Below are 26,266 nucleotides of genomic sequence, written 5' to 3' on the forward strand. Positions count from 1 at the left end.
TCCATGTTTTACTGTAGGCTGTCAGTAAATAATCAATGATGTTACATATTAGAGTATCAATTGAGTCAATATATTTATATTACTGAAATCTTACCAGTCACTTTATTGGTGACTTGAAGGGGAATCTAATCCTGACTTCAAGATATGTTTAAAAAGTAGAAACATCAGATAAAATCCTTCAAAAATTATCAGTTATGGATGAAGTTCCCCCTTTGTCATCAAATGCCATTTCGTCATAAATTGAAAATGATCTTATTCAGACTTGTTTGTATTCATTATGGTCCATTGAAAATGGGAATGTGTGGGCTTTTAATTAAATGACATATGGGGTAGCTCGAATGTGACATCACAAAGTCAAAAAAGATCACAACTCTGTTAAATCCCTTTCATCTGATTTTATTAGAATCCATTTGTTGTTAGTGTGAGGTCCGCTCTAATAGAATATCGTTATCATATTTGCCTTTGAATACAGTGATGATGAGAAGCTAAGTTCCTTCATGAGCCAACATCGAGGAGACCCCTTGCCCCAAGAAAAGCCAGCGAAACGTACCAAACTACAGTCAAGTGATGACGAAAGCGATGATGAGCAGCTCAGCTCTCTTATGAATAATCACCGAAGAGAAGACTCCTCGCCACAAGAGCTTGCAGCGGAACCTAGCCGGCTGATGTCCAGCGATGATAGTGATGACGAAACGGACAGGAGGTCGTCCGTGCCAAAGAAGAAGAGCAACAAGCTTAAGAAGCAAGCTAGGTTGGTTTCTAGTGATGATGATGATAGCGATGAGGATAGATTGGAGATTGATGAAGGGGTTTCCTCTCCTAGGAAGGCATCTCCAGTTTCTAAGATGGCAAAGCGCTCCAGGATGGTTGCGAGCGATGATAGTGAGGAAGAGGACAAATCTGACGAAGAGGATGAGATTGAAGAGGAAGTAGACGACGCCCAGAGTGAAATCTTCGACTTGATCACCAAGCCACCAAAGAAATCCTTGAAGAAGCAGACTCCGTTTGATTTCAGCGACGAGGATGAATACGAAGAGGAAACCAGGAAGATGGAGTCAGAACCTGTTGCCATGCAAGCAGAAGAACTCACATCCCATGACCAGTCACTCCATCTCAGGCTCTCCTCCGACAGTCCCAGTGATGCTGACGTGACGATGAAGGATGATGCAACTACAGAGGATGAAGACCCAGGGGACGTTGTAGGTGCCGATGATGCAGAGGATAATGCCAGAAATTTTGAGAAAGACACCACTAATAATGCAGCCAATGATAACGACGAGAATAACTTGGACAACAAGGAGAGTGATGTGGAAGAAATGATCGAGGACGAAGGAGAGTGGGAAGAGATACTGGATGATGGTAAGTACTTTGATGTTTGGCATTATATTCTTTCCAGCTGGAGTCAAGTCGGGTTAAAATCCGGTTTTGTCCGTTTAATGTGAGTGGTTGGATTCACCTCACACTTTTGGGCTCTTGCACCCTCCCCCCCTGCTTTGGACAATTCTGTAGATCCTTAACCCAACTCATCATACCGGTACTTAAAGGTCAAGTCCACCTCATAAAAATGTTTATTTGAATGATTAGAGATAAATCAAGCAAGTACAACACTGAAAATTTCATCAAAATTGGATGTAAAATAGAAAGAAATCAAAGTGGATGACATCATTTGCATACCAACCAGGATGTGCATATAACTGTTTTGTGAAATAAAGCGAAAGCGGATTTTTCTCCTTTTATTCAAGCCAACATTCTGTTGGGGTGTACTTGTCCTTTAAAAATCATAAAATCTTGACTAAACTCGCAATATTTCATTCATTCAGTCAGAAACGGGGGGGGGGGGGGGTTGAGGTCTACTTCAAAATAGTGTTGGGAAAATTCCAAATCTCAGATGGCATCCAAAATGGCCGCCATTCGAAGAAATAAAAATATCAATTTTTGTACATTACCTACAATTGCAAAATACATGATTGGGCATTAATCAAGGAAAAATGGAGCGATTGTTTTGAAACATTTTAGAAAACTAACTCGTAGTAATCACTTTTCCTGTTGGTCTGTTTGAAAATGTTGACGTTATTGTTCAACTTGCAACAATTGTGTTCATAAACAGTACAAATGATCTTTGGGTAATACCACAAATCAGGTGAGACTCGTGTACTATATGAAATCCAAAGATTTGAAATACAGATAGATATAAATGTCTAGCGCACGAATTGGAAGAGTGCAAATCAATACACAATATTGTTTTCTTATTTATTGCCCCTAGTTCATTCCTTTTGATTTATTTACTTAATCAAGCATGCATAACTGCTAGTTTGATATTTGTACGATTATGCAGGTAAAATAATGGTTTCCTACCATAAATGCACTGAGAATACTGCATAGTAATGGTTGGAATATTTTCTTTGAAACCTTGCAGACAGTGACTTTGACATGACCTCAAGCAACCAACCGGCAGCCTCTTTTGCAAGCAGCGCACCAGCAGTTGAAGCCTCGAGTGACAGTGATTCTGATGACGATGTCCCTCTTAGGAAGGTAGCCAAAAGGAATGCTATATCGTCTGATAGCGAAGATGAATAGAAGCATCAAAATAATACCAGCTCTAGTGATGGTGTACCCTTGAAAGAGGTTGTCAAGGTAGTGCTAATCTGAAGTGACAGATAAAACCTTTGTGCTCAGAAAGATGGCCAAGCAGAATGCAATGCTATCTGACTAAAGGCCAGCGCACACGCAAAAAAATCAGTGTGTGCGCCAATCTACAGTAGGATTACAAGCCAAAAAATCAGTGTGTGCGCCAATCTACAGTAGGATTACAAGCCAAATCTCAGACATGTAAAATCTTTCTGCGATTTTGCTAATTTCAGCCCGTCATTTGTCCTAGACGATGACGTCATTGCCAATTTGCTGTACCGCAGACAACTGAGATGGGATTGGAATCGGAATCTGCTTGCAATCAGATAGCATGCGCTGGGCTTAAAGGGATGGTCTCAGAATAAAACTAACAAGAGCAAAATGCTGAAACTTGATCAAAATCGGTTAAAGATTTTTCTATCAAAACTAAAACAATTGGATTGACAACTGATTAAGAGCATAACAAAAGGAAAGTGGGGATGTGACATTATCAGCCCGATTTTGATGAAATTTTCAGCATTTTGCTCAAGAGACAGGGATATATTGTAATCCAAGATGAATGTTTAGGTATTGGTGTTATCAACGAGTATAGGTTGGATTCATGTGGTATTAAAGTTTTAGATAACAAATTGAAAACTATACATATACGAATTGAAGTCCAAATTCAGTATTCCAAGGTCACATAGTGTCAGTTTTGTTGTGATTTCAGATTATGAGAGCTAGGTCTAATTTAGCAATCCCCTATATATATATGGATATGTGAATTGGATTGTTGTGATTTAAGGCTAATGGTTCAAGGTCATTTCAGACCTATTAATTTGGATAATGTACATTTGGCCTTGGAACCAAATGTCAAATCCCAAAAATATCTGGCAAAATTAGCCTTGGATTTTCTCTTTCTAATACATGTACCTAATCTTTAATCCTATAAGAACTGGGCTATTTGATATCTGTAAATAATATACAGTCCAGTAGATGGGTATTTAGGATCAAGGAAAAACATAGCCATTATTCAACTGATCAAAGAAATAAAGATTTATATAGAGTCAGAATCTTTCGTCTATTGTTTTTATTCATTCTTACATCAATACAAAAAAAAATACACATTTACACACAATTGGGATTCTTCCGTGTTCAATAATGGAAAAACATTTTGTAAATGCCATAATACAACTCACATCAAATCTACAGGATCACGCACTGCTTTATACATATATTGCGATGAGTATTTAGAATATAGATGCCATCACTTCCCCGTACTGGTTAAGGGAAATTGACCCACATGGTCTTTTGGATACCCAATATGTTTAATTCATGCCTTGGGTTTTGGTTTTCTTTTATTCTTGAGATTCACTTTTTCAGCACTTTTTATCCCATATTTTGCTGAAAAACCCCACAAACTCATTGAAGTCAATGTATTACTGTCCAGAATTTTCACATTAAATATATAAATATTAATGAAATTACGTTTAGTTTAGGCTCTGATTTTGTTTGAGAAATTAACTTTTTGAATCACTAATATATCTCACATCTAAACTTTTTCACCACAGCATGTTTTCAATGGCATATTAGCATATTTTCGCATGTTGTTAAATTCGCCGTCAATTCGCTTATACCGTATTGGCCAATAATACATTGACTTCAATAGGGCTAATTCTCACCAAATTTTTGTGGGGGTTTTTCATCGTGCCCTACCAAAATAGGTATCTAAAATGCAAAAATCAACATCACTTCGGTACTCTATATGGAGCGCCATCTATAGGTTGCAGCTAAATCTAAATTTCACAAAGAAATATGCAAGCAAATTTCTCTTCCACATATCCGGTCGACCTGCGTTGGCCAGCACTAAATATACGCAATATATGAGGGCATTGCAAATTTCGGCCAGTCTGCTGCAACCAATAGATGGCGTAAATCTACGGAATTGTCTGAAGAGTGATTTCCTTGCTCTACAAATGCATTTTACTCTTTACCTCCTGCTTTACACGTTGAACACATTCCTATACTGAGCACAGTGCTGTTTGCATATAAATTAAATATTCTACTACTGTGAAGTACTTGTGTTCCTAATATCCCCCTGGTGCCCTGATGTCATCTATCTTGAGGATCATCCTGACAAGTTGAGAAGCAAGGTTGATCTGTTGCTTCTTACCGATCAACGTCTCAAACACGTGCTGGTCCTTCATGTCTGTGTGATTAAGAAAGAGAGAGAATGATTGTGAACATTTGGGTCTATTAGCCAGTAGTAGAACCCTAACCCCTAAAAAGGTATCAAGAGTTACAAAATTTAACTTTTAGTTAAAGATCAAAATTGCGACACCCTGGTACACGGTTGCAAAATTTCATGAATTGGTCAAAATAAAATCCCAGACAATTTGATCTGATAATTTTATAGTAGATTACGCCATGGGTAATGCACAAGTAAATTTTCATTGTGATCCCAGTTTATTGATGGTTTTTTAAGAGGTCAAGAGAAGTGATGTTGGGATTGAAACAGGCCTGTTTTCTGGATTTAGGATCCAGTACGATGCAGGTTTGCCACCGGATGTTCATAGACACTGCTTACATTCAGTTCGAACGTCAAAGATATAGCTGCAGTCTCCGCCTAGATTATAGGCTACCTTCAGTGGAAGCTCAAGATACGAGCAGGAATCTCTGATACAAAGACTTTTCCCTACAAAATTTCATAATTAAATCCCAAGAATGCCTTTAAAGGTCAAGTCCACCCCAGCAAAAAGCTGATTAGAATAAAAAGAGAAAATCAAAGAATCACTAAAAATCTCATCAAAATCAGATGTAACCATGACAATGAGAAAATTAGTCCCCTCATTTGCATACTGACCAGGATTTTGTGAAATTAAGCAAAACTTTAAAATGTCCTAAATTTCTTATTTTACATTTGTTGGGTTTGACTTTAAAGAGGAAGTTCACTCTGAAGAAGAGTTAATATGAATTTCACTTTTTAATCATTCCTGATGACTATTGATATACAAAAGGTATAGTATACTTTTTGTTGAGGTGAACTTTCCCTGAAGTATGTTCCCAGTACTATGCAAAATCAACTAAACATGGGAGGTAGCTAGGTATTTTCTCCTTACCATTGGTTCCTTTGCCCATACAGTCAATGCCCAATCTTGGGTTGTTCTCCTTCAGCTGTCTTGATTTGACATCAGCCACAGTACGGATTGGGTGAAGACCACTGTTCTCTGCCAGGGCCATCGGGATAGACTCCAGGGCTTCGGCAAAGGCATGCATGGCATACTGTTCTATGGTTGATACCTGAATTGAGAAATCGGGGGAAAAGTCAGATAGATAAGAATGAGAATTTCCATTTTCCTCCATTCTTACATTCATATACTTCATGAATTGCTCAAGCTGTGATCATTTGAAAGCAACAAGTGGAACGCCTCTGGCTGTCTCACCTGCATCACGCGATTCAATATAGCAGCAGTGCTGACTTTGAAAACTACTATAAAATGATTATTCACAAAAAAAACCACCATTCATATGATACAATACTACGTTCATTGACCTTGATCATGTGACCTAAAACTTGCCAGAGATACCCTATATCCACATGTATATCTATAAAGTTATGACAGCAATCTAATAATCCATAAACTTTCAAAGTTATGACGGTAATTCATCAGATACCCCCCATATTGCCAACCTTACATGACCTTGATCATGTGAAATTCGCACAGAATGTTCAGTGATCATGTTTCATGAATCAGATCCATAAACTAAATGACCTTTGACCTTAGTCATGAACTAGGTCCATATACTTTCTGAGTTATGCTGTCATTTCAAAAACTTAACCTTCAGTTAAAGGAGAATGAAACTCTTGGAGCAAGTTAGCTTTTGTGAAAGCAGAAAAATCAAAGAATAAGATCAACAAAAGTTTGAGTAAAATAGGATTAACAACAGAAGAGTTATGAGCATTTGAATGTCGAGATCACTAATGCTATGGAGATCCTCCCACTGGCAATGCGACCAAGATCTATGATGTCACAGATGAACAACTCTTCCCTTTTGGACACTGAAAATATACCAAAAAACATCTCTTTTTGCTCATTCTAATCATATGACAAACGATTCATCAATGATATAATGTTGTGAAACCTCTGTACTTGTCCTCTCATAAAAAGAACACCTCACCTTGTGATAGACTCTATAAAAGTGAGAATATAAGTGAAATAAGTACTTAAGTAATGAGGGAGTTGTACGTGTGTGACATCACAGATCTTGGTCGCATTGCCAATGGGAGGATCTACATGGCATTAGTGATCTCATTATTCAAATGCTCATAACTTTCTTATTACTCATTCAATCTTCCTCAAACTTTCAACAATATGTTTCTTTGATTTTTCTCTTTGATATGGATTTAGCTGGTTTCAAGGGTTTCATTCTCCTTTAAGATTTGGTGTTGACGTCGCCGTCGGAAAAGCGGCGCCCATTGTCTCACTCTGCTATGCAGGTGAGACAAAAATCAAAACAACACATCATTTCATATGGGGGGTCACTTGGACGTTTTAAGCATCACAACCGAAATAGCCAGGGTAGTTCCTCTTTAAATAACTGAATTCCATGAGTGAAATATTCATTGGCAGGAATATGGATTATTACAAGAAGTTGAAAAGACTTTAAAACAATAAAATACTTTTTACTAGTGTGGGTGTCTTGAACAATTTATTCCAACATCAATGATCTCATATTTTAGCTGGGCTATTTCAGACCAGGATATACTGGGGGGGGGGGGGGGGTCCAATTTGACCCCCCTTCCAATCTTGGCTGCTGATGTAAACTACAAGACTCTATAGTAGTATTTAAAAAAAAATTGTATAGCTAGTAGAATGCTAATATTGGGTGAGAGTGTACATTTTTACATTTCTAACAAATTTCTGCAAAAAATTGCCAAAATATATTCAATTTTACTGTTTTTCCGATGAACTTTTTCGAAGACCCTTTACCAAAGTAAGAGTTTTGGTTGAAAAACACAATTTGCATTGACTTTGTACACAAAATCAAGTTTTTGAGCAATCTTGGGTCTGACATGCACTTACAAAATGTTGCTTAATTTCCAAACCGCCTACCCGAGTGAGCAGCGCAGTCAAAAAAATTTGTGCGATGGCGTAGTGAAAAAATTTGTCAAGGACCTCCCTCCAGTTAAATAAGGCCAATTTTCTCATGGTGATTAATCTGCATGAATGTATCTTCTAGAAGTATGCTCACCCATTCTGCTTGTTGGCTGACTGCTAGTGAGCAAGCAATCTCAGATGCTCCACCACCATACACAATGTTACCGCTCTTGACAAGATTCCTGATCACACACAGGGCATCGTGAAGACTGCGCTTTGTTTCTTCGACAATCTACAAAGGAGAAAATGGGAACAAATTCAGTGATAAACAATCAAGTTTTCTTGTAATGTGCACCTCCCCTGCTTGAAAGCGAGAGGAAGAGTATAATGGACAATATCAGGGGGGGGGGGGTGCCTCATCTTTGTAAAGCCCGTCTCACACTATGCAATCTGATGCGACACAATATTTCAAGAAATCGCATTTTGCATTAAATATGAAAGTTCCAAAAGTATAATTATTTTATTTAAAGTTTGGCATATGGTCAGAGTAAAGACCGATGATGACTGAATTTGTTTTTGTTCCTTCATGGAGGCTCTAACTGGACCGAATTTTGGTTTCAGTAGTCCTACCACTATTCTGAGCTCGGATTCGTAATTCATTTTTAGTTGGAATATCCATATCAAATCTTATCACAATTAATTTGAAATTTGAAAATCGGATCGCATAGTGTGAGATGGACTCAAGAAACCAATTAATGTTCCATACCAATCTTCTCAATATTTTCTTTCTAGCAGTACCCCCCCCCCAAAAAAAAAAAACCCAAGCCATAGGAGAATGTGCATTATGACACACTCCAGTCCCTTTACCCATTAATTATTGAGGGGTTTTAAATGCAAACATCATTAACAGCAAGTCAGTTGAGTGAGTTTTGTCAGAACCCACAAAGCACGTTTTGGAATCATGATATTTCATAGCCCAGTGCTAGTCATCATACTTGCTTGACACCCTACCTATCCCAATGAAAAGACTAAATTATGCTTCCTCTTGCAGTTCCAAAAAGCCAAACTGAAATGAACAATATAAACACACCCCTCATATCTGCTACCTTGTTTTCTTTCATGTATTTTTTTTTTTTTTCAGAATGAAATCTTTCGTTGAAAATTTAAGATATAATCAATTCTGTGAAAATACACCCGGCCAGCCACACAATCTGTGTTCAATATCAATCCCTTTTGATCTCCAAGTACCCTGTATGCAACACAAAATCAACTTTACGATCAAGCACTATGCTTTGTGTTACAGGCCCCTGACAGAAAATGCATATCTATAATCCAACCAAGACACCTTCATAATTCATGAAGCACGGGTATCAAATTACATAATGAATAAAAGAAGAATATCTCACCATCTTATTGCCTCCTCTGATGAAGATGGTGACTGCTCTTGAATTATGGCAATCTTCGATCACCAACATCTTATCCCTGGTGGTACCAAAGTCAATCTCCCTGACGATGCCTGCCTTACCAAGCTTATCGGCCGTCAGCTCGCTAAACCTGGGTACGATGCGCCCTCCAGTAGCAATGGCAATCAGCTGTAAGATATAAGCAGTGGATTAAATATACGAACAATGTCATTAATCTCTTGGAAATTAAATAAACATGAATTTGAAATTATGACAAGCTGCAAATTTTATGAAGCAAACATGATTCAAAGCAGAACATTCCTTACAATACCAAATAAACCACTCAAAAAGGTTCTGCAATTTAAGTTTGAGTGGTAATAAATTTCTTAGTGTGCTATCATCATATGTAAAAGTATAGTATCATTGGAAAGAATGAAAATTCTTCTTTTTCTTTACATTTACGTGTCATTTGTAATGCTAATGTTAATTGTTATCATGGAATGCACAGACATGATAAATATGGAGCAACTGATGTCAAAATTTGTTTTTCCAATGTTTCCGAGTTGCAGAACTTTTTTTGAGGGGTTTATTTCAAAACTGTATGAAATTCATTTGAAATTGTTCAGATCAGATATTTATGTTGTAAGAAAAATCAAGATGTGTGATTTATTGTTAGACCAAAAAGTATGAAACCTATCATTTTATTTTTAAAAGCATACATTCTTCTGTCATCCTACTAGTAGACATGCATTAAATTATCTTGTTGAAAACATGTCAGATCTTTTTTTTTTTGCAAGTCATTTGAGTGAGTTTTGTCAGAACCCACGATGCACACTTTGGAATCACAGAGATTTCATAGCCCAGTGCTATAATCATTCTTGCAAAGTCACACAGAAGCTTCACTACCACAGAAATACACATGTAATCTATTACAGAATTGCCCAATTATTATACACTCTGTAGAGTAAACATAGCAACAAGTCATGAAACAATTCAATCACCAGGAGAACACATTGACTGTAAATAGGGGGTGAAAACCCAGCGTACCTCAATCTCGGGACCTCCTACCCAGCGGACGGCTGGTAGCTCTCTTTGTAACAGAAGATGGTTAGCCTCATCGTCAAAGCCCCACTGACAGATAGCAAGGTTGGCTCCTGTATCTTTAACCTACAAATGAGAAATTGCATATGACATGTACAAAAAAATTGGATACTGAACTGTTATTAATCAATATTTCGTGAAAACAGTTATATGCACATCGTCATGAATGTTCATTAGGTGGGCTGATGAAGTCACATTCCCACTTTTCCTTTTCTTATGTTATTACATGAAATCATAAATGTTTCATTTTTCCATACATGCATAAATGGTGTGTCTCCATTATGATGAAATAAGTTGCGGCAATAAATAACTAATGCATTAAATCAGTTGTCAATCCAATTATTTTAGTTCTTGGTAGAGAAATTTCGAACAAACCGAATTTCATATAATAAAATACAAAAGAACAAGTGGTGATATGACATCATCAGCCCACCTAATGAATATTCATAAAGACATGCAAATCTTTAAAATTCAATAACGTTCTTATTATCCTATTTTAATCAAATTTTCAGTATTTTTCTTTGTGAATTTTACTCTATTTAGTGAGATATATATCTCCAGCCCGGACCATCCCTTTGAAATTACAGGAGTGAAAAAATTGTGAGTAGTGTTCATAGATAAGGCTAATGGGCGTGGACAGGCGTGACTGATCACCAAACTCAAATAAAATTACATTTATTTAGAGAGAGGTATTCCTTAAGTTGATATTCTTTTTCAATAAATATCACAACAAAAAGGTTCTAATTAAACCAAGTTAAAAAGCACAGGTATTACTTCATAACGATGCAAGTCAGTTAAGTGAGTTTTGTCAGAACCCACGAAGCACGTTTTGGAATCAGAGGCTGATCATTGCCCAGTGCTAGTCATCATTCTTGCATCTACTGGTTGTTTTTAAATGAGATTTAGATTTAGCACTGAATCAAATGAGATTTGTCATTTCAAGGGCGCACATCAATCAAGTATCATGTTAATTTCAAGCAAAATAGAGGAAGTGAAAACAATTTTTAAGATGTACACAAAGTCTTTTTATAACCAAATAGAACACTGGGCCCCATAACATAATATTGATCATGGGGATGAGATCATATAAATAGTCAATGCAATCAATCATAGAAATAAGCTTAGCCATATGTTACAGGGGCCCATCGAAGCGGGTATGGGAGCATGTATTGATTATGATATCACAATCCAAAAAAATTATTTCAAAAATGCGAGCATATAATTAACAAACCTGTTGCACCATCTCTGTGAATTTTTTCTTCTCGTAATCCCTGAGCTTCTTGTAATCTTCCACCGATTTGACATCAAGTTTGTGTGTGGTCTTGGGCTTGGGAGGTTCAAAGGGACAGGTCAGGATGGCTATCTTGGCATCTTTTACTACCTATCAAACACAAGTACAATGGAATTTGCTAATTTTGAATGTTGAATGGCAATGACAAGAACATGTTGCTATACAGTGCGTCCCAGAAAAAAGGAAGTCGGCATTCTCATGTCCTATTTTAAATGAATTATGATCTAATTTACATAATAGGATTGGTTCATGATACCACGAACATCCCTTTTTTGTGGGAAGCACTGTATATACTCCAGGCGAAGTGAATAATGTGTATCACAAATGACATCATCATGACAGATACAAATGGTCTATACATGAAATTATTATCAAATTGTGAGTTTACTCTTGCATGGCTTGCTGGCCCCACAGGCCACAGTACAGTCAGGTGGGGAATTCCGATTACCATGCTAAGATATGTATGCCACATGAAAGGTTCAAGAGAATATGATCACAGAAGCATAGCATAGGTCCAATTATGGAGAAGACTTACAATAAGAAAATGCAAAGTAAACTTGAATGGCCCAACAGTTCATTGGTAAGATTACTGATGTTTAATGCATGATTCCACCAGGGAAGGTCGATTTAACTTACTGTGACCACAATCATTACTGAATCCATTTTCTTTCAATACCATTGACATTTCAGTGTGCACTATTGTGACAAAACCACATTTCATTGTAATGCAGTCAATACAATGGTGTACATCTCTATTATCAACCATTGTGGTGCAAATATCACAGGTTCACATAAAAGGACTAGCCCTCTGAGCTATTCTAATCAGTGAATGCTTCTTTCCAGTGGACCTAGTAACAGGGTATTCCATTCACCTGTGATCAATGAATAGGCTATAACAAAAGCTTTCTGACTTTCAAGATCTGAATATGCATGTAAGCCTGAAGAATAGGGTCTGACAGGGCAGGGGTCATACCATTTATATGAGTCATCAATATTCATGGCCTGATGGCAAGCTTTATAAGACGTGGTCAACTTTTACTAACCATGAAAAAAACACCTATTCTCTTGACAGGTACATAAGGAAGGTTCGCATAGGCCTTGGTTGGAGGCAGCCGAGCGCACAAGGCCAGGATACAGTGACACATGTAACCAACATCATGACATCATCATCATCAAACAGTCATGTACAACAAAAGACTATTCAACACGCCTAACCTCTAACCTTTTCACTGTATCCTGGTCTTGTTATTATCTATTTATGCTGGACTTTTTTCGCCAGCATAAATCGGTAATGCTAGTGGGGCTGCGTTTTCGACCCGTTTTGCATGATATGCTAATTATTTTGGGGATGAAATAAAAAGCTATGATAAATTTCTTCTATCATAGCTTGCAATTGCAACATTTTATATGACATTGAAAGCATGTGTGTACTTCAAATATCATATAAAATGTTGTAATTATGACATTACAAATGATCTTGGAAGGGGGGGGGATATTGTCCCCCTCCTAGAGTTGGGACCTTTTTTATTATTTTTTTTAAATTATTTTTTCACCAGCATAAATTGGTAATACTAATGGGGCTGCGTTTTCGACCCGTTAATCATGTTATGCTAATCATTTTGGGGCTCAAATAAAAAGTTCTGAAACAGTTGCAACCATTATACATTTCCTCCAGACTGCAAAAAGGAATGCATAAGAAATTAAGTATCACCACAGACTATGAAAGTATGCCTTTCCTATATTTTTTAGCTAGATCTATTAGCCCACACAAAACCAAATGGCTGCGCCTTGGCAACAGAATTATAATGTTAAAGTCTGACAAATTCACAAAAGAAAATTGAGATACCATATTCTCATTTCAAAAGCTCTATTTTGTTGATAGATATAATTTAGTTAAAAAAACAACGAAAGGCCTTAAAGAGGCTGATATTCATATCGTTTGGCGACACTGAACTTCTTATGCATTATGTTAATTGCCCAACAGTCTCTGCCAAAAAAAAACCCTGGAAGTCACCTTAAAAAAAAATCATTATGACTCTTGACATATTCAAATTTAATGCACATTTTTGTACACGTATGTAAAAAGTACACATTACAGCCGATGAGAAAGACGTCCTAATCACTTGTCCAAATTTCAAAATACATTGGTGTCATTCTCAATATAGACAATCGTGGAAGTTGGGTTTTCTTTATTTTTTATAAACAACATATCTGGATACCTAGAATGATTCAGGTATGTAATTGCTTCATCTTGAAAGGCTGTATAGTCTACCCCCTGTCTGGCACATTTCTTTCCACAGGATATGGCCTATTTTCAACTTCATACCTCTAGTGTTCCATGGAGAACAGTTCCAGAACCTCGTGACAAGTGTTATTTGTAAGCTATTGAAATCCTGACTGGCCGGGAAGCGAAACTATTTTTCCAACCGCAGTTATGGAAGCCAATATAAATATTCATGACTTGCGTCTTCGGAATAAGAGTACGCATGCGCGTGGGCTTTCAGTGGTCGTCGTTAACGTTCACGTTGCCACGAATGGGGGGGAATGAATCAGTACCCTCAAATTACCGGTACCCTTAGTTACATAGGCCTTACAGGCTTAGATCTATATCTAGATCCAATTCTTCAACACTTACCAAACTGCCATTAAGGACAAGACAAAATGCTAGGCTAAGGCTAGCTTAGGCTAGCGCATTAACTTTATCTCAAATCTGGACCTGCCTTATGCCATTGCTAACTTCAAACTTAGTTAGGTTAGACCAATTAGCTTAGTAGCTTTTAATAGGTCCAGTACGTATACAAAACCAGTCCTAGATCTAAATAAATTTATCTTAGATCTAGTCTAGTCTCTAGACCTTGGTAGAATCTGATCTACGCTGCATCAGCATGGGACGTATTCTAACGTCAGGCACAGTGAGTAGAACATGCACCTAACTGTCTATGTTAAACGCACGGCTCTGCATACTTTTGCAATCGCAGATTAAAATCTTGATCCCCGTCTTGATCAACAAAATATAATAGATCGATCTGCATTAAGTTTTTAATTTCCTGTGCTCCAAATCGGCAATTGTGTTACTAGATCTAGTTCTATATACCGACTAGACCTATTTAACCAAGGCGACCAAGCTCATTGGTCTAACGTAAGTAAACGTAAAGTTCATATTGGCTTCCAGAACTGCGGTGGGAAAAATAATTTCGCGGCTGGGAAGGGGGGGGGGGGTTGGGAGGAAACCCAGATGCAAGATGCAGTCTATCAATAAAGGGAAACCCAATTACCCAACTTTCATGATAATCTGTTGTCAAAATGAGATTCTGCACTTTGGCATTTAGAAAAGTGATGGGACATCTTTCACATGAGCGATGTTGCATAGTTTTCGCATACAAGTAGCTGGGAAAGTAATAAAAAAATAACATAAATAGCATATTTTATAGCTTGGGAAATAATCATTCAAAAATACCGTATGAGAGCTTCGTAAGAAAGTGGTCTAATATATCACTGCCCAAACTGTAAGTTTGAGAAAACATACAGATTGTAAGTTTGTTCCGTGCTTTTGTTTGATGAAATGCTTCCCACTCACCTTTGGCATCTGAGGGTGACTGAAGTCCTTGTCGACAACCACACCTTTGACCAGCATGGTGTCTTCTAGCTTGCCTCCAACCTTGCTGTCGACCTTGATGAGCTCAAAGTCAACATCTCTCCTGTCAAGGTCAGCTACTGCCATGATGGCGTTTACAGCAATCTCAGCCATCTTCCTCTGGAAACGGTTGATGCTGTGGATGAGAGAAGGAAGATTAGAACCAACTTCAAAGTTTTCTCGCTTAAGACAATGGAACAGAATTCCTGTCTAAGAAGTTAAGAATATATCAGGACTTCGTCTTACAATAAACTGAATTTTAAAACCAACAACCTTGGGTGTTCAAAAATTATTTTGCGACAGATAAACTTTAAATGCTGCAAATTAAATTACTTTCAGTTGCAAAAATCAGACCTTCAATCAACTGCATAACTTTTGACTGATTTTAGAACCTGCCAATGTATGAACCGATTGCAGGCTTTTCAATCATCAACAAAGGTTTAAGCATTATGCTAATTTTGCAGAACTTTTGGGCCTACTAATCAATTATTTTCTACAAATGTTTGAATAACCATCTTGACAGTGATCTGAACTCATTTTAAGTTGTATGAAATATGGCAAACCTGAAAGCAAGTCAGTTGAGTGAGTTTTGTCAGAACCCACAAAGCACGTTTTCGAATCATGATATTTCATAGCCCAGTGCTAGTCATCATACTTGCTTCAGACTCAAGAATTATACCACCCCCCCCTTAATCAACCCATGTAAATTCAACACAAAAGCTTAAGTCCAGAAGATCTCTCAAGACCAGTTTCAGCAGTGTAAGACAAATATTAGAGCAGAAGAATTCCTAATAACATATCAAAGAATTCATTTATTTTGTTTTACCCATCTCATCACATTCATAGTCCTGTAAACATGTTCAAAACTTTATTCTCCCCTTTCGAGGCTTTTAGTATTATAAGCATGGGATATCTAATTAAATTACTAGAGAGTGATCCATGAGAATTTACATTTTTGATCCCAGAGTGGTCATGGCTGTCTGGACGAGTGGTTCGAGGTTGTTTGGACTGACATCGTAGGCATCTGCAATCTCGTCTAATCTCCTAGTAGCTATCCTAGCGGCCATGTCGTAGCCATCGGCGATGCGGATTGGATGGATACCTCTATCAAGGAGCTGTTCTGCCTTCTCCAGCAATGCTCCAGCAAGAACTGAGAGAATAGAAAGTTTGACAGACATTTAGTTCTTATCAATAAACATCCTGAGATTATTTATGGTCGAATGAAAGAGTACCTAGATTGTGAGCCAATGTACAGGCTTGAAATGTCTGCAATTTCATTCTCACAGATGCCTTAATTAAATTCCCTCTGGTAAGAAATTAATCTACATTTGTTTACACTATACCGAGGTGAAGGAGTACTTTTGATTATCTAGTGATATGCACTCTGTGCAAGTGTGCATATTGCCGTGGGGATCAATCTAAGCTACCAATCTTTTAAAGCTCTTTGTTCAGATTAAAATGTGATAATGCTACACAACAATTACCCGGTAAGTAGTGTGTACACAAATCACTTGCAAATTTCATTAACATTGAACTTCGAAGGCAAGTCAGGAAAGTGAGTTTTGTCAGAACCCACAAAGCACGTTTTGGAATCAGAGGCTGATCATAGCCCAGTGCTAGTCATCATACTTGCCCGTAAACAACTACTAACTACAGGTAAAAATATTCACATGTAAACTGATCCACCTGAGAACATGCAACTACTTTCAAAACATCAAATTCTTTGTAGTTTGCCCTAAGTGGCACTTTAAATGACAAGTCCACCCCAACAAAAGTGTTTATTTTCTTTAAAAAAAATATCCAACAAAAACACTTAAAATTTCATCAAGATTGGATGTAAAATTAGAAAGATATGACATTTCAAAGTTCGCTTAATTTGACAAAACTTATATATGATCACATGCTGGTCGGTATGCAAATGAACGGAATGATGACATCACCCACTCACTATATGCAATAAATTCATTTTCTCCTCATTGTCATTTATGAAAAAAATTATTCCTCCCCGAACATGTGGAATTACCATCATTTTCAAATTTTGTGGTCCAATCAAGTTGGTCCTTTTTGTAACTCTGAAAAAATTCTAACTATTGTAAGATTCATATGAAGAAAAACAAAATAAATAGTGAGGGACATAAGTGACTCTCTCATTTAAATATCACGGACTTGTGCATATAACCATTTTGCAAAAATTAAGTGAAAAAAAAATCTAACTTCCTTGTATTACATTCGATTTCGATGAAATTTTTAGAGTTCAACATGCTTGTTTAATTTTTCTCTGATATTCAAATCAACATTTTTCTTGTGTGGATTGACCTTTTTTCAACCAGGTGTCCTTGAGACGAATTTATCACAAGTTGAATCTACATGAGATAATCCACAAATATCGAAGAAGCTTGACCACATAATTCTTTTTCAGCTATAGTGGTCAGGAAATTTAGCTCACTAAAGAGTGTTTCAACAACCCTTGGTTTTGCACAGTCTGCAAAACTAACCACCTTGAGCTTCATAAAAATATACTGAATGACGGTACTTACCGACGACACCTGTGGTACCGTCACCAATCTCATCATCTTGTGACTTTGCGAGTTGAACCATGAGCTTGGCTATTTGATGGTCTACATCCATCTTGTCCAAAATGGTGGCACCATCATTAGTAACTGTTACGTCACCATCGGGGCTGACAAGCATTTTATCCAAGCCTGCGTGCAAGTAGACAAAAAAGAAAGCTTGTCAACATGTTTAACACGAGTCTGACAGATTATTTCATCATTTGACATCTGTTTGATCGATTGAGAAAAGGTACATTGGAACATATCCAGCACAAGTGAGCTTTCTTCATGTATTTTTCACCTTGGCTGTAAATCAGAGCCTTGCGGAGTGGCGCTTGGGAGCAGGTATAAAAAAAAAAGAACGTAAAAATAAGGAAAAATTTGTGAGAAAAAATGTATCTCCCAGTAACCTGGAAATAAGGATTTGGTGATCATTTTAATACAAAGAGAAAACAAAAACTCTTTACTTGACACTTAATTGCTAATTGATTTCCTCAAATTTTGTCCAATTTAGCACTCGATAACCCCTATTATGGAGGGTCGATGGTGCATGTTCTCCTTTTTATTTATTCTATGCTGTACAAAGTTAATGTTCCACACAAGTGATTTGAAAACCCTGTTTGTAGGATTTCTCTTTCAACGGCGAGAAATTTTCCATTTCCAGAGTATTCGTTTTGGTTAAGAGTTAAACATCAAATAATATGATATTCAAAGTACATCTGGATCATAAAAGATTATGAATTTGGGACATAACAAGCAGAAACTTTATTTCCGGAGCCGATTAAAATCCGAAGTTGTAAAAGTGAAATACATGTATGGTCAGATGTACTGCCTGCTGTGATTGCCTGCATGCACTCTTGCTTAACACGAGTTGTAGAGAGAGAGATCTATCGAGAGGGGCAGTTTGGGGCGTTAGTGCAGAGCAACGCCTAATTTTCAGCCCTTGCAAAATCGGGGAACGTAACTTCAGCCACTGGCGTACAGATGGGGGTGGGGATTGGGGGCCCCCCAAGTGTTTCACGGCCAAGAAAAAAAAGGAAAATAGGAAAGAAAAGGAAAGGGAAAGAGTGGAACATTGTATTATTTTCTTAATATTATGTCAAAATATAGATTTTTGTATTGAAAAGTTCAATATTTTTGCTTCAGCTGCCATATCTTGCCCCCTCATTTTTTTTTTACTCATTACGCCACTTTCTTCAGCCAATAGGTCTGGTGCAAAACAGTTTGAACTAGTGGTATCATTGGTATGTTGTGAAAAAGTCACTGGTAATTTTTCTTTTAATATTCATATTGTGTAGTTTGTTGGCATTTGTTGGCAATTTAAAAGGCCTCATATTCAAAAACTTCTGGGGGCTCTGCCCCCTCGACCCCCACCAGGGGCCTCTGGACCCCCTCCGCTGATACATTGCTGGTTTGCGTAATGGATAGTGCGGGGGATAGTGGACTAAGTGGAGCATTACAGATTCTTAACAAGAAATGTGGCGCTTCAAAAAAAGTAATTGAGAATGGCTGCTGTAAATACTTCACTTGAGGGTGGATTTTAGAAGTGTCTCAGTGAAAGTGATTTTTTTTCCTAAAAGTTAGTTTGTTTTTTTTACTTTATAGATGTAAGATGTTGTTACTGAAGTAATCACATTTTTATTGCTGGCAAGAACACTAACAAATTCATACATACAAAGACTTACCATTTGGGCCTAATGAAGTTCGTAATGTGTTTGCAACTGTCTTTGCAGCAAGAATATGAGACTGTTGAAAGAAGAGAAAAAAAAAACATGTTGATCTCCATGTCAAAACCTTAAAAAATATCAGCCTTTCAATGATAAATACCAGAAATTTACAGCTAAAAAAAATGCCTTGCTGCATATTATAATTCCCAGAGAACACTCCTTTTTTAAAAATAACATGTGTGACTTGTTTTTAGTGAACAGTACATGATTACGCATCTGCTTTCCATGACAAAGGCCAAGATGGGGCGTTAACATGGAGCATCTTTTTCTTACGTTTTTACTTTTGGTTTAGCACTTTGCAAAGAAAATCCAGTAACCATCTGCTAGTGGAAAATGGTTTTCCAGCTCTTCTTTTCTTGTGAAGTCAGTCATTGCTGAGTGCTCGGAGCGATTGATAGACCTGTAAGTGCAAAAAGCTTTGGAGAGTAACTAGTTATTGTTTGCTAATGCAAGGTTTAATGCAAGGTTACTTACTCTTTAAGTATTTGGCACTTTTTACTTAGTATCAAATGCACAAAGTAAGGAAAAAAATGCAAGTATACAAGGTCTCAGAAAACCACTTCCCACTGGCAGATCAAAAATCAAAATTCCCTGGATTTTTTTCTCTTTTTTCCTCATTTGAGTAATTTTCAGATTCCCCCTTTATTTTACAAATTTCACATTATCTCCTCCTGACCTTGACATACATGTGATGTGAATTATATTTTCCCATGACATATGTTGTGCTCAGGAGGCAAGATGCAATTGAAAAGATGAGGGAAAATCTGAAAATTTGTGTAAAAAACAAATGGAGAGTTGTCCACAAAATCAGCCATTTTGAAGCACTTTTGCCAATTTGAGGATCCCCATAGAAAGTACAATTTTTTTTAACGTCCATCACTTGCTTATTTCATCAGTAGATGCGCACGGCCAATATGGGAGACTCTCCAATATGGGAGACAATCTCCCATATTGCCTATTGGAGACTTCAATTTGCTTTGCAAAAGGACAAAAGAAACTCCAACAAAAGCATCAACAAAAACATATTTTTTCCACCCAAAATTCTGTCTCACTCAGGTCAGAAGCCCATTTGTTACTTTTGTGTGTGGATGACAGTAAAAATCCTTATCAAAACAAAAGTAGACGGTGAATTTTTAAAGTAGACGGTGAAAAGCCAAAGCCAGGGGTAATTTTTCATGAGGAATCTGCTTATTCCTTTTGCAGCAAATGTAAAGGAAATTGGTCTCCCAAACTGGAGACTGTCTTTGAAATTGGATACCCAAATTCTTTACAAAAGTCTCTGATAGTGATATTTTATTGGAGATAATCTCTCAATCTCATGGGAGACAGTCTCCCATATTGGCCGATTTTGATGAAACTTTGTTTAAATTGTTCCTCTCATTTTAGTACTCTTCGCACTAAGATTGCTTCTCTTCTTGGGTTTTGGTTTCCTTTAAACATCGGACATCTTCGCTCAGCTGCCCGCGACTTTGTTCTGAAATTAGTATTAGTATTAAAATCACTTGAACTATATTCATATTAGTAAGCGTCCAACTTCCAACTCCAAGTTTGTACTTTTTTACCATAAATTTTGTAGCACTGCCCCTAACTATAAGTGGCGCAATCTCTCTCTATCATTTCAGTTCCTCCACTGTTTGGAGATCAGCACTGTACTGTCTGTATAGTGTATTGTGGATCCACTGAATTGTCCAACTCGTTATTATTTAATATTAATCAATTTAATTTCAAATTTTCATGCGACATGATGAGTCGTGAGTGACATGACCGACTGCCGTGGCCAGTGCCGTGGCGTTAAATTTTATAAAATTTGGCAGAAATTAAGCTATTATTGCTCTGGGCATAATTTATAAAGCCTCAAGTATTAAAAACAAATCATAAGTATCCTTTCCTAAAGTTTAATTCATCAAATAAAATAGACACGGATGTCAGTGAGTGGGACCGAGTATTAGACCAACCTTCTGTGCTTCGATCCCAGTTAACCTCGACTTTGAATCTTGATCTCTGATGATGATGAAAGGCCGACCATATTCATCGAATGCGAGAGATCCTAGAGAAGACATTTTTATGTGAAAAACGGAAGTTTCGCTTGTGGATTACTAGATGAAAATGGATTTCTCTCACTCGTCTTACGCCCAATTCATGTGCAGATTCTAGAAGACTCCATGAGCAAATCAATGATTAACCTCGTTCACTAAAGTCTTACCCCCCAAAAATTATCAAAATGTAACTCCTATACATGATAGAATCTGACTTCAACAAAATTTAAAAATTTTAAACAGATTTTGTAATAAAAATTATTTTATTACTATAACAAAAATGTTGAAAATATGAAAGTATATTTTCTTATTTGCCAGCCTCGTCCATCAGGGGACGATAACAACAATGCACGTAACCAAGGATATCCCGGAAATAGACGCAATGCACCTGTTCGCTTATTGATGCAAAATCAACGTTTCCTCGATGAAACCCGTCTCTAATTAAAAGTTTTCGCGTTTTAGAGGTTGCTTTTCAAGACTTCCTCTTCAGGAATATTTTTTGTTCTTCACGTGATCTTCAGGATATACCGTCGGTGTTGAACTAGCAGAAATAATGTCATTCTTTAATCTCACCGAATTGGGATACCAATATCCTATACGCGCACAGGTGAAAGAGCCAAACCCGGTATATTCCTACCATCTCGCCCACTCTGTACCGGAGGGATCGTACGTATCATTCAGACCAGAAACTGCAAAACTTCCACCAATTGGTATGACCAAATACAACAAAGTTATTGAACCTGTAGATCATCCAGAACATCATGGATCATATGTCAAATACACCGAGAGATTGCACAAACATACACGATGTGCAAAAGGTAATACACTCCAGCTGGGAGCTTGTTGTAGTGGAGCTTTAATTTTATTCCTCCTTTTCTGCTTAGATTTTTTTTTGCAGTATTTAATGACAATTACCCTAATAGTAATAAAGCTCCAAATCCACTCGGTAGAGTGCCCAAGGCGCTTCAGAAGTAAACAGAATAGCATATTCCTTCATCAATAATTTAAAGAATGCGATCTATAGTCTATACTATATATGCAGTTCTTAGAGTTCGACTATCATAAATATATACTTTTGTTATCATCATCACAATCATTATCCGTTATCATCGACATTATTATTGTTCTTATTATTATTATTATATCATTATTATTATCATAATCATCATTGTTATTATTAACTTCATTATCATCCTTGTATGATCATTATTTTCATACACAGGCATACATGTACCATTTATATTTAATATTATCATAATCTAAAATCTTAATGCATTACTTTGTTGTCTTTTCCATGTAAGCTTGTTACAAACTTTGATTTAAAACAAAGTTCGTAACAAGCTTCTAAACTTCATTCCAAACTACTTTGCGTAATAGTATTATGATTCTTATCATTTTTTTCTTGCAATATAATGTATTGTTGGTGCCTGAAATATCATTCATCCCCTTTAGAATTATAACAGGCTCACATCAAGAGGCTCAGGGCAGGGAGTGTTTCATTTTCAATTCTCTTGCCCAAAATTGTGAATAGTTGTGAGAACCATTTTTCTGCTTGAAATTCTCTGAGACAAATTGCATCTTTATAAGGAGCTGGAACTTCGATAGTAATGGGTCCACTTTCTTTGCCTTCTATTTTATGTTATCCTTGATCCACTACTGATAACACAGATGAATCGACCTAAATTGAATCTCTTGGGATCGTAGAAATCTGTTTGACTGAAGAAAATTTAAATCAGAAAAATGTACATAAACGTAAAAATGACCATCTTATTGTGTTTTTATTTTTGCATTGTCAGGCTCCCCACTTTCGGCTCAGCCCCCCTCCCCCACGGCCAATCCACTTTCAAAACTTGTCTGCTGCCCCTGATGTATTAACATAATTATGATTGCATATTCCAGTCTGAAAAATGCTTTGACTCGGGGGATTATTCAGCTTATGGAACTAGGTCAACTTACAATGTTTGCATATGGAAAATTGTGCTAAGAGAATTAAATTTACTCTCAAATATCCTGACAGGTTCCATTGATTTGGGTTTTTTTTTCTCTCTCTCTATTAGAGGATTTATTCACATTTGATTCAAAGGTTACACAATTAATATTAGTAAATCATGAATATGTAACATTTCACTAGTGTATCCAGCATCGACTTTGCACAAGCATAATAGATTCACTATTGCCCCCAGACAATTGGGCCCATGAAATGCTTTGTAGGATTTGATGCTGGATACCTGCCTGCATTTGTCATAATAATTACAAAATCATTTTTAAGTTACTTAAATTTTCTTTACTACAGGTCCCATTGATATATACCGCAACCCTGTGACAACAGCTCAACTTCCCGGTTCCTGGTATCAGAAAGAGGTCCCACTGAAGCAGAGAGAATCCTGGACGTATGTCCCCAGACATGTATGCGTCAGTAGCGAAATGACAAAGTATGTACTGCCCAGCTCCCACTCTTGCCATTTATCAAATTATAAAAGAGAACTTTTGTTGTCCTTTTGGGTTGTTTGATGATGAAGCAAACAAAAATGAATTTAAAGTTTTGCTCTTTTGGATTGATTTGTAATGTGAATCCACAATAGGCATACATGTATATTGTCTGGTTATTAAGGTTGGTTCTATTTGTGTTTATTTTGTAGTACAATTTGTGATACTTACAGGGGAGAGTGATAAGCTTTTGTTAACAAATATTATAACTTAAGATAAATTATAGCTCATTTTCATATTTAGCAGACTCTACAACAATTTATACAAGAGTATATACAAAAGATAAACAGATGGTTATTGTCCAAACTTCATTCACTAAACCATATATGGATAAATGCTTTAATAATAATGATAATAATATGCAACACTTATATAGCACTTAATACAAATGTTTCTAAGCGCTGCATACTGTTACTTTGGCTTTAGCACGGCTACCCTGATTGGGCTATGTTTCCAGAGATTGGGTTATTTCTTCAAGAACAGATAATCCAAAATACTAATGAATAATATAATTTACATCAACTTTTTTCTGGTGTTTTTTGCAGGTTTGTTAAGGAGATGAGTCAAACCAACAGGGAATTTTCACTCTTCTAATCACAAAATTGGAGCCAGCAAACTTCAAAAAAACTTTCAGTAAAGCCTTACTATGGACAATGTTTCTGACATACTTGGTATGCATAAATAAACCAACAGCCTTTGAACAAGACTGGAGTGAAGACGACTGAAGTGCATTAATGGTTTAATGGACCTGTGTCATTACAGGTCTGTATCTCATGATGAATGGATTTCCATGATGGATTCAAATCAGTTACTTTTTGTATTGAAATAAGCCACTAACCTTTAAGAAATAAACATGAACAAATGAGTCATTTAAATTTGAAGATACAAAAAAATAATGCTCTTGATTTCTCCTTATTTTCTTTTTAATTCATTCATCTATTTTCCCATAAGATACTGATTCTCTAAAGTCATTGAATTACATTCTTGCCTTAAATGGAGCACCTGCTTACTCTACACTTTGAAAAGAGTGTCCAATTAAAAAAAAAGTTAAACCTTTATATTGAGTTCGAGTCTTTGGGAATACAGGTTTGTTTTATATATTTTTCCCAAATTGTTTTAAATTGTTTTTATTGTGATTTAAATCATGCACTTTCACTGCAATGGCCTCAAGACCTTGAAGCCCTGCAGTTCCAGTTATTTGTCCCACTCCTTGAAGAACAAGTATATGATTTATGTTATACATTAAAATTGGCTGAAAGATGTTTGCCCATTTAATTTTATACCTGCATTGGTGTTTCAGTTTGGACACAAGCGTGTACTGTATAATGCATAAATTGAGCACTTATATAATTATGGTTTACTTTGTTACAATTAGAGGAGTATTATTATCATAACCATTAGTGCCATCCACCAAGTATTGATTATCTTCAAACTATACAACGAACATAGAACCAAAGTTGTTTTCCTGTCATTTTGTATTCCCCAAAAAAGTATTTCAAAGATAATTGTGTTTTGTCAGTCTTGTTTTGTCTTTGTTCAAACAAAAATTAGTCATTGGAACTATCATTTTGCATAGGTTTGCACTTTATAATTGATGACGAAAGATTCTCACAATTTCCTGTAAATGGTTTATAAATGCTGATCAGTACGGAAAGATATCTACAGATCAGTATAATAATCGCATCGAAAATTTGAATTCCAAATTCGATGGCCACAACAAAATTGTTTAAGTAAATATAATGCCTTTGTCGCGAGAGGGCTCTGTTCGAAAAATGCATTGAGTGGATTTCGTATCTTCTTGCGCCTCACGGTAAGAGCTGATATGAGCAATAACTTGGATATCATAATTTTGTCGTTCAAGTTATCTGTTCTGTCGTTTTGAAAGCGGTATGTATTTTAAACGAATCATTATTATAATATTTGTAATGGGTTTTTTTTACCTGTACATAGCATCCTGCAAAATTAGATATTATTACATAAAATTGATAGTTGATAAACTATTTTTTTTGTCTTATGAGACCGAAATGGCATCATTTGCCGCGTCTTATTTGTAACGTCGGATGTCTCACATTGATTTATATGTTCGATACGATAATAATTATAACTGCAAGACTTCATTTTATATTTTTTTGCAAAGCCAAATGTAATTCAATCAATCAAACAGTGTTGTACAAGTATGTGTTTGTCGAGGTATGTAGTGTTTTGTAATTATTTACATAAATGATATTGATCCAAAATAACTTCCGTGTGCCACTTGTCATTCTATCATCTTAGATTAAAATGTTAAATAAAAATACTTCAGTTTTACCGATCATGTGCGAGGTGTTTG

At 36.5% G+C, this 26,266-nt stretch overlaps 3 protein-coding genes across 4 annotated transcripts in view; 2 read left to right on the plus strand and 1 right to left on the minus strand.

Moving 5' to 3' along the window:
- LOC129257917 (protein timeless homolog) overlaps positions 1-4,006 on the plus strand; it is a 45,376-nt gene extending 41,370 nt beyond the window's left edge. Inside the window, exons 31-32 of the mRNA XM_064096238.1 lie at positions 473-1,359; positions 2,417-4,006. Coding sequence (XP_063952308.1) covers positions 473-1,359; positions 2,417-2,577 — 1,048 coding nt within the window. The 3' untranslated portion in view covers positions 2,578-4,006. The remainder of the gene's footprint in view (positions 1-472; positions 1,360-2,416) is intronic.
- LOC129257916 (T-complex protein 1 subunit epsilon-like) lies at positions 3,683-22,079 on the minus strand. 2 transcript variants are annotated; one of them, XR_010292884.1, is made up of 12 exons: positions 21,370-22,079; positions 19,373-19,433; positions 17,673-17,837; positions 16,087-16,285; positions 15,079-15,271; positions 11,442-11,591; positions 10,157-10,276; positions 9,113-9,298; positions 7,861-7,998; positions 5,727-5,907; positions 4,355-4,816; positions 3,683-4,278 (listed from the first exon to the last, which is right to left on the minus strand). XR_010292884.1 is itself a non-coding variant. In XM_054896352.2 (11 exons), exons 1-11 carry the CDS (start codon positions 21,472-21,474, stop codon positions 4,695-4,697), a joined length of 1,620 nt encoding a protein of 539 aa, XP_054752327.1. In that variant the 5' UTR covers positions 21,475-21,804; the 3' UTR covers positions 3,683-4,694. The 2 variants fall into 2 exon arrangements, 1 of the variants encoding a protein (XP_054752327.1); XM_054896352.2 differs by having other exon boundaries at positions 3,683-4,816; positions 21,370-21,804.
- Positions 21,411-26,177, plus strand: LOC129257915 (sperm microtubule inner protein 11-like). The gene is made up of 3 exons (XM_054896351.2): positions 21,411-22,268; positions 23,744-23,882; positions 24,483-26,177. Exons 1-3 carry the CDS (start codon positions 22,004-22,006, stop codon positions 24,529-24,531), a joined length of 453 nt encoding a protein of 150 aa, XP_054752326.1. The 5' UTR covers positions 21,411-22,003; the 3' UTR covers positions 24,532-26,177.
- Positions 26,178-26,266: the final 89 nt, after the last annotated feature.

The sequence above is a fragment of the Lytechinus pictus genome, chromosome 3 (genome assembly GCF_037042905.1).
Source record: "Lytechinus pictus isolate F3 Inbred chromosome 3, Lp3.0, whole genome shotgun sequence".
NCBI classification, from domain to species: domain Eukaryota; kingdom Metazoa; phylum Echinodermata; class Echinoidea; order Temnopleuroida; family Toxopneustidae; genus Lytechinus; species Lytechinus pictus.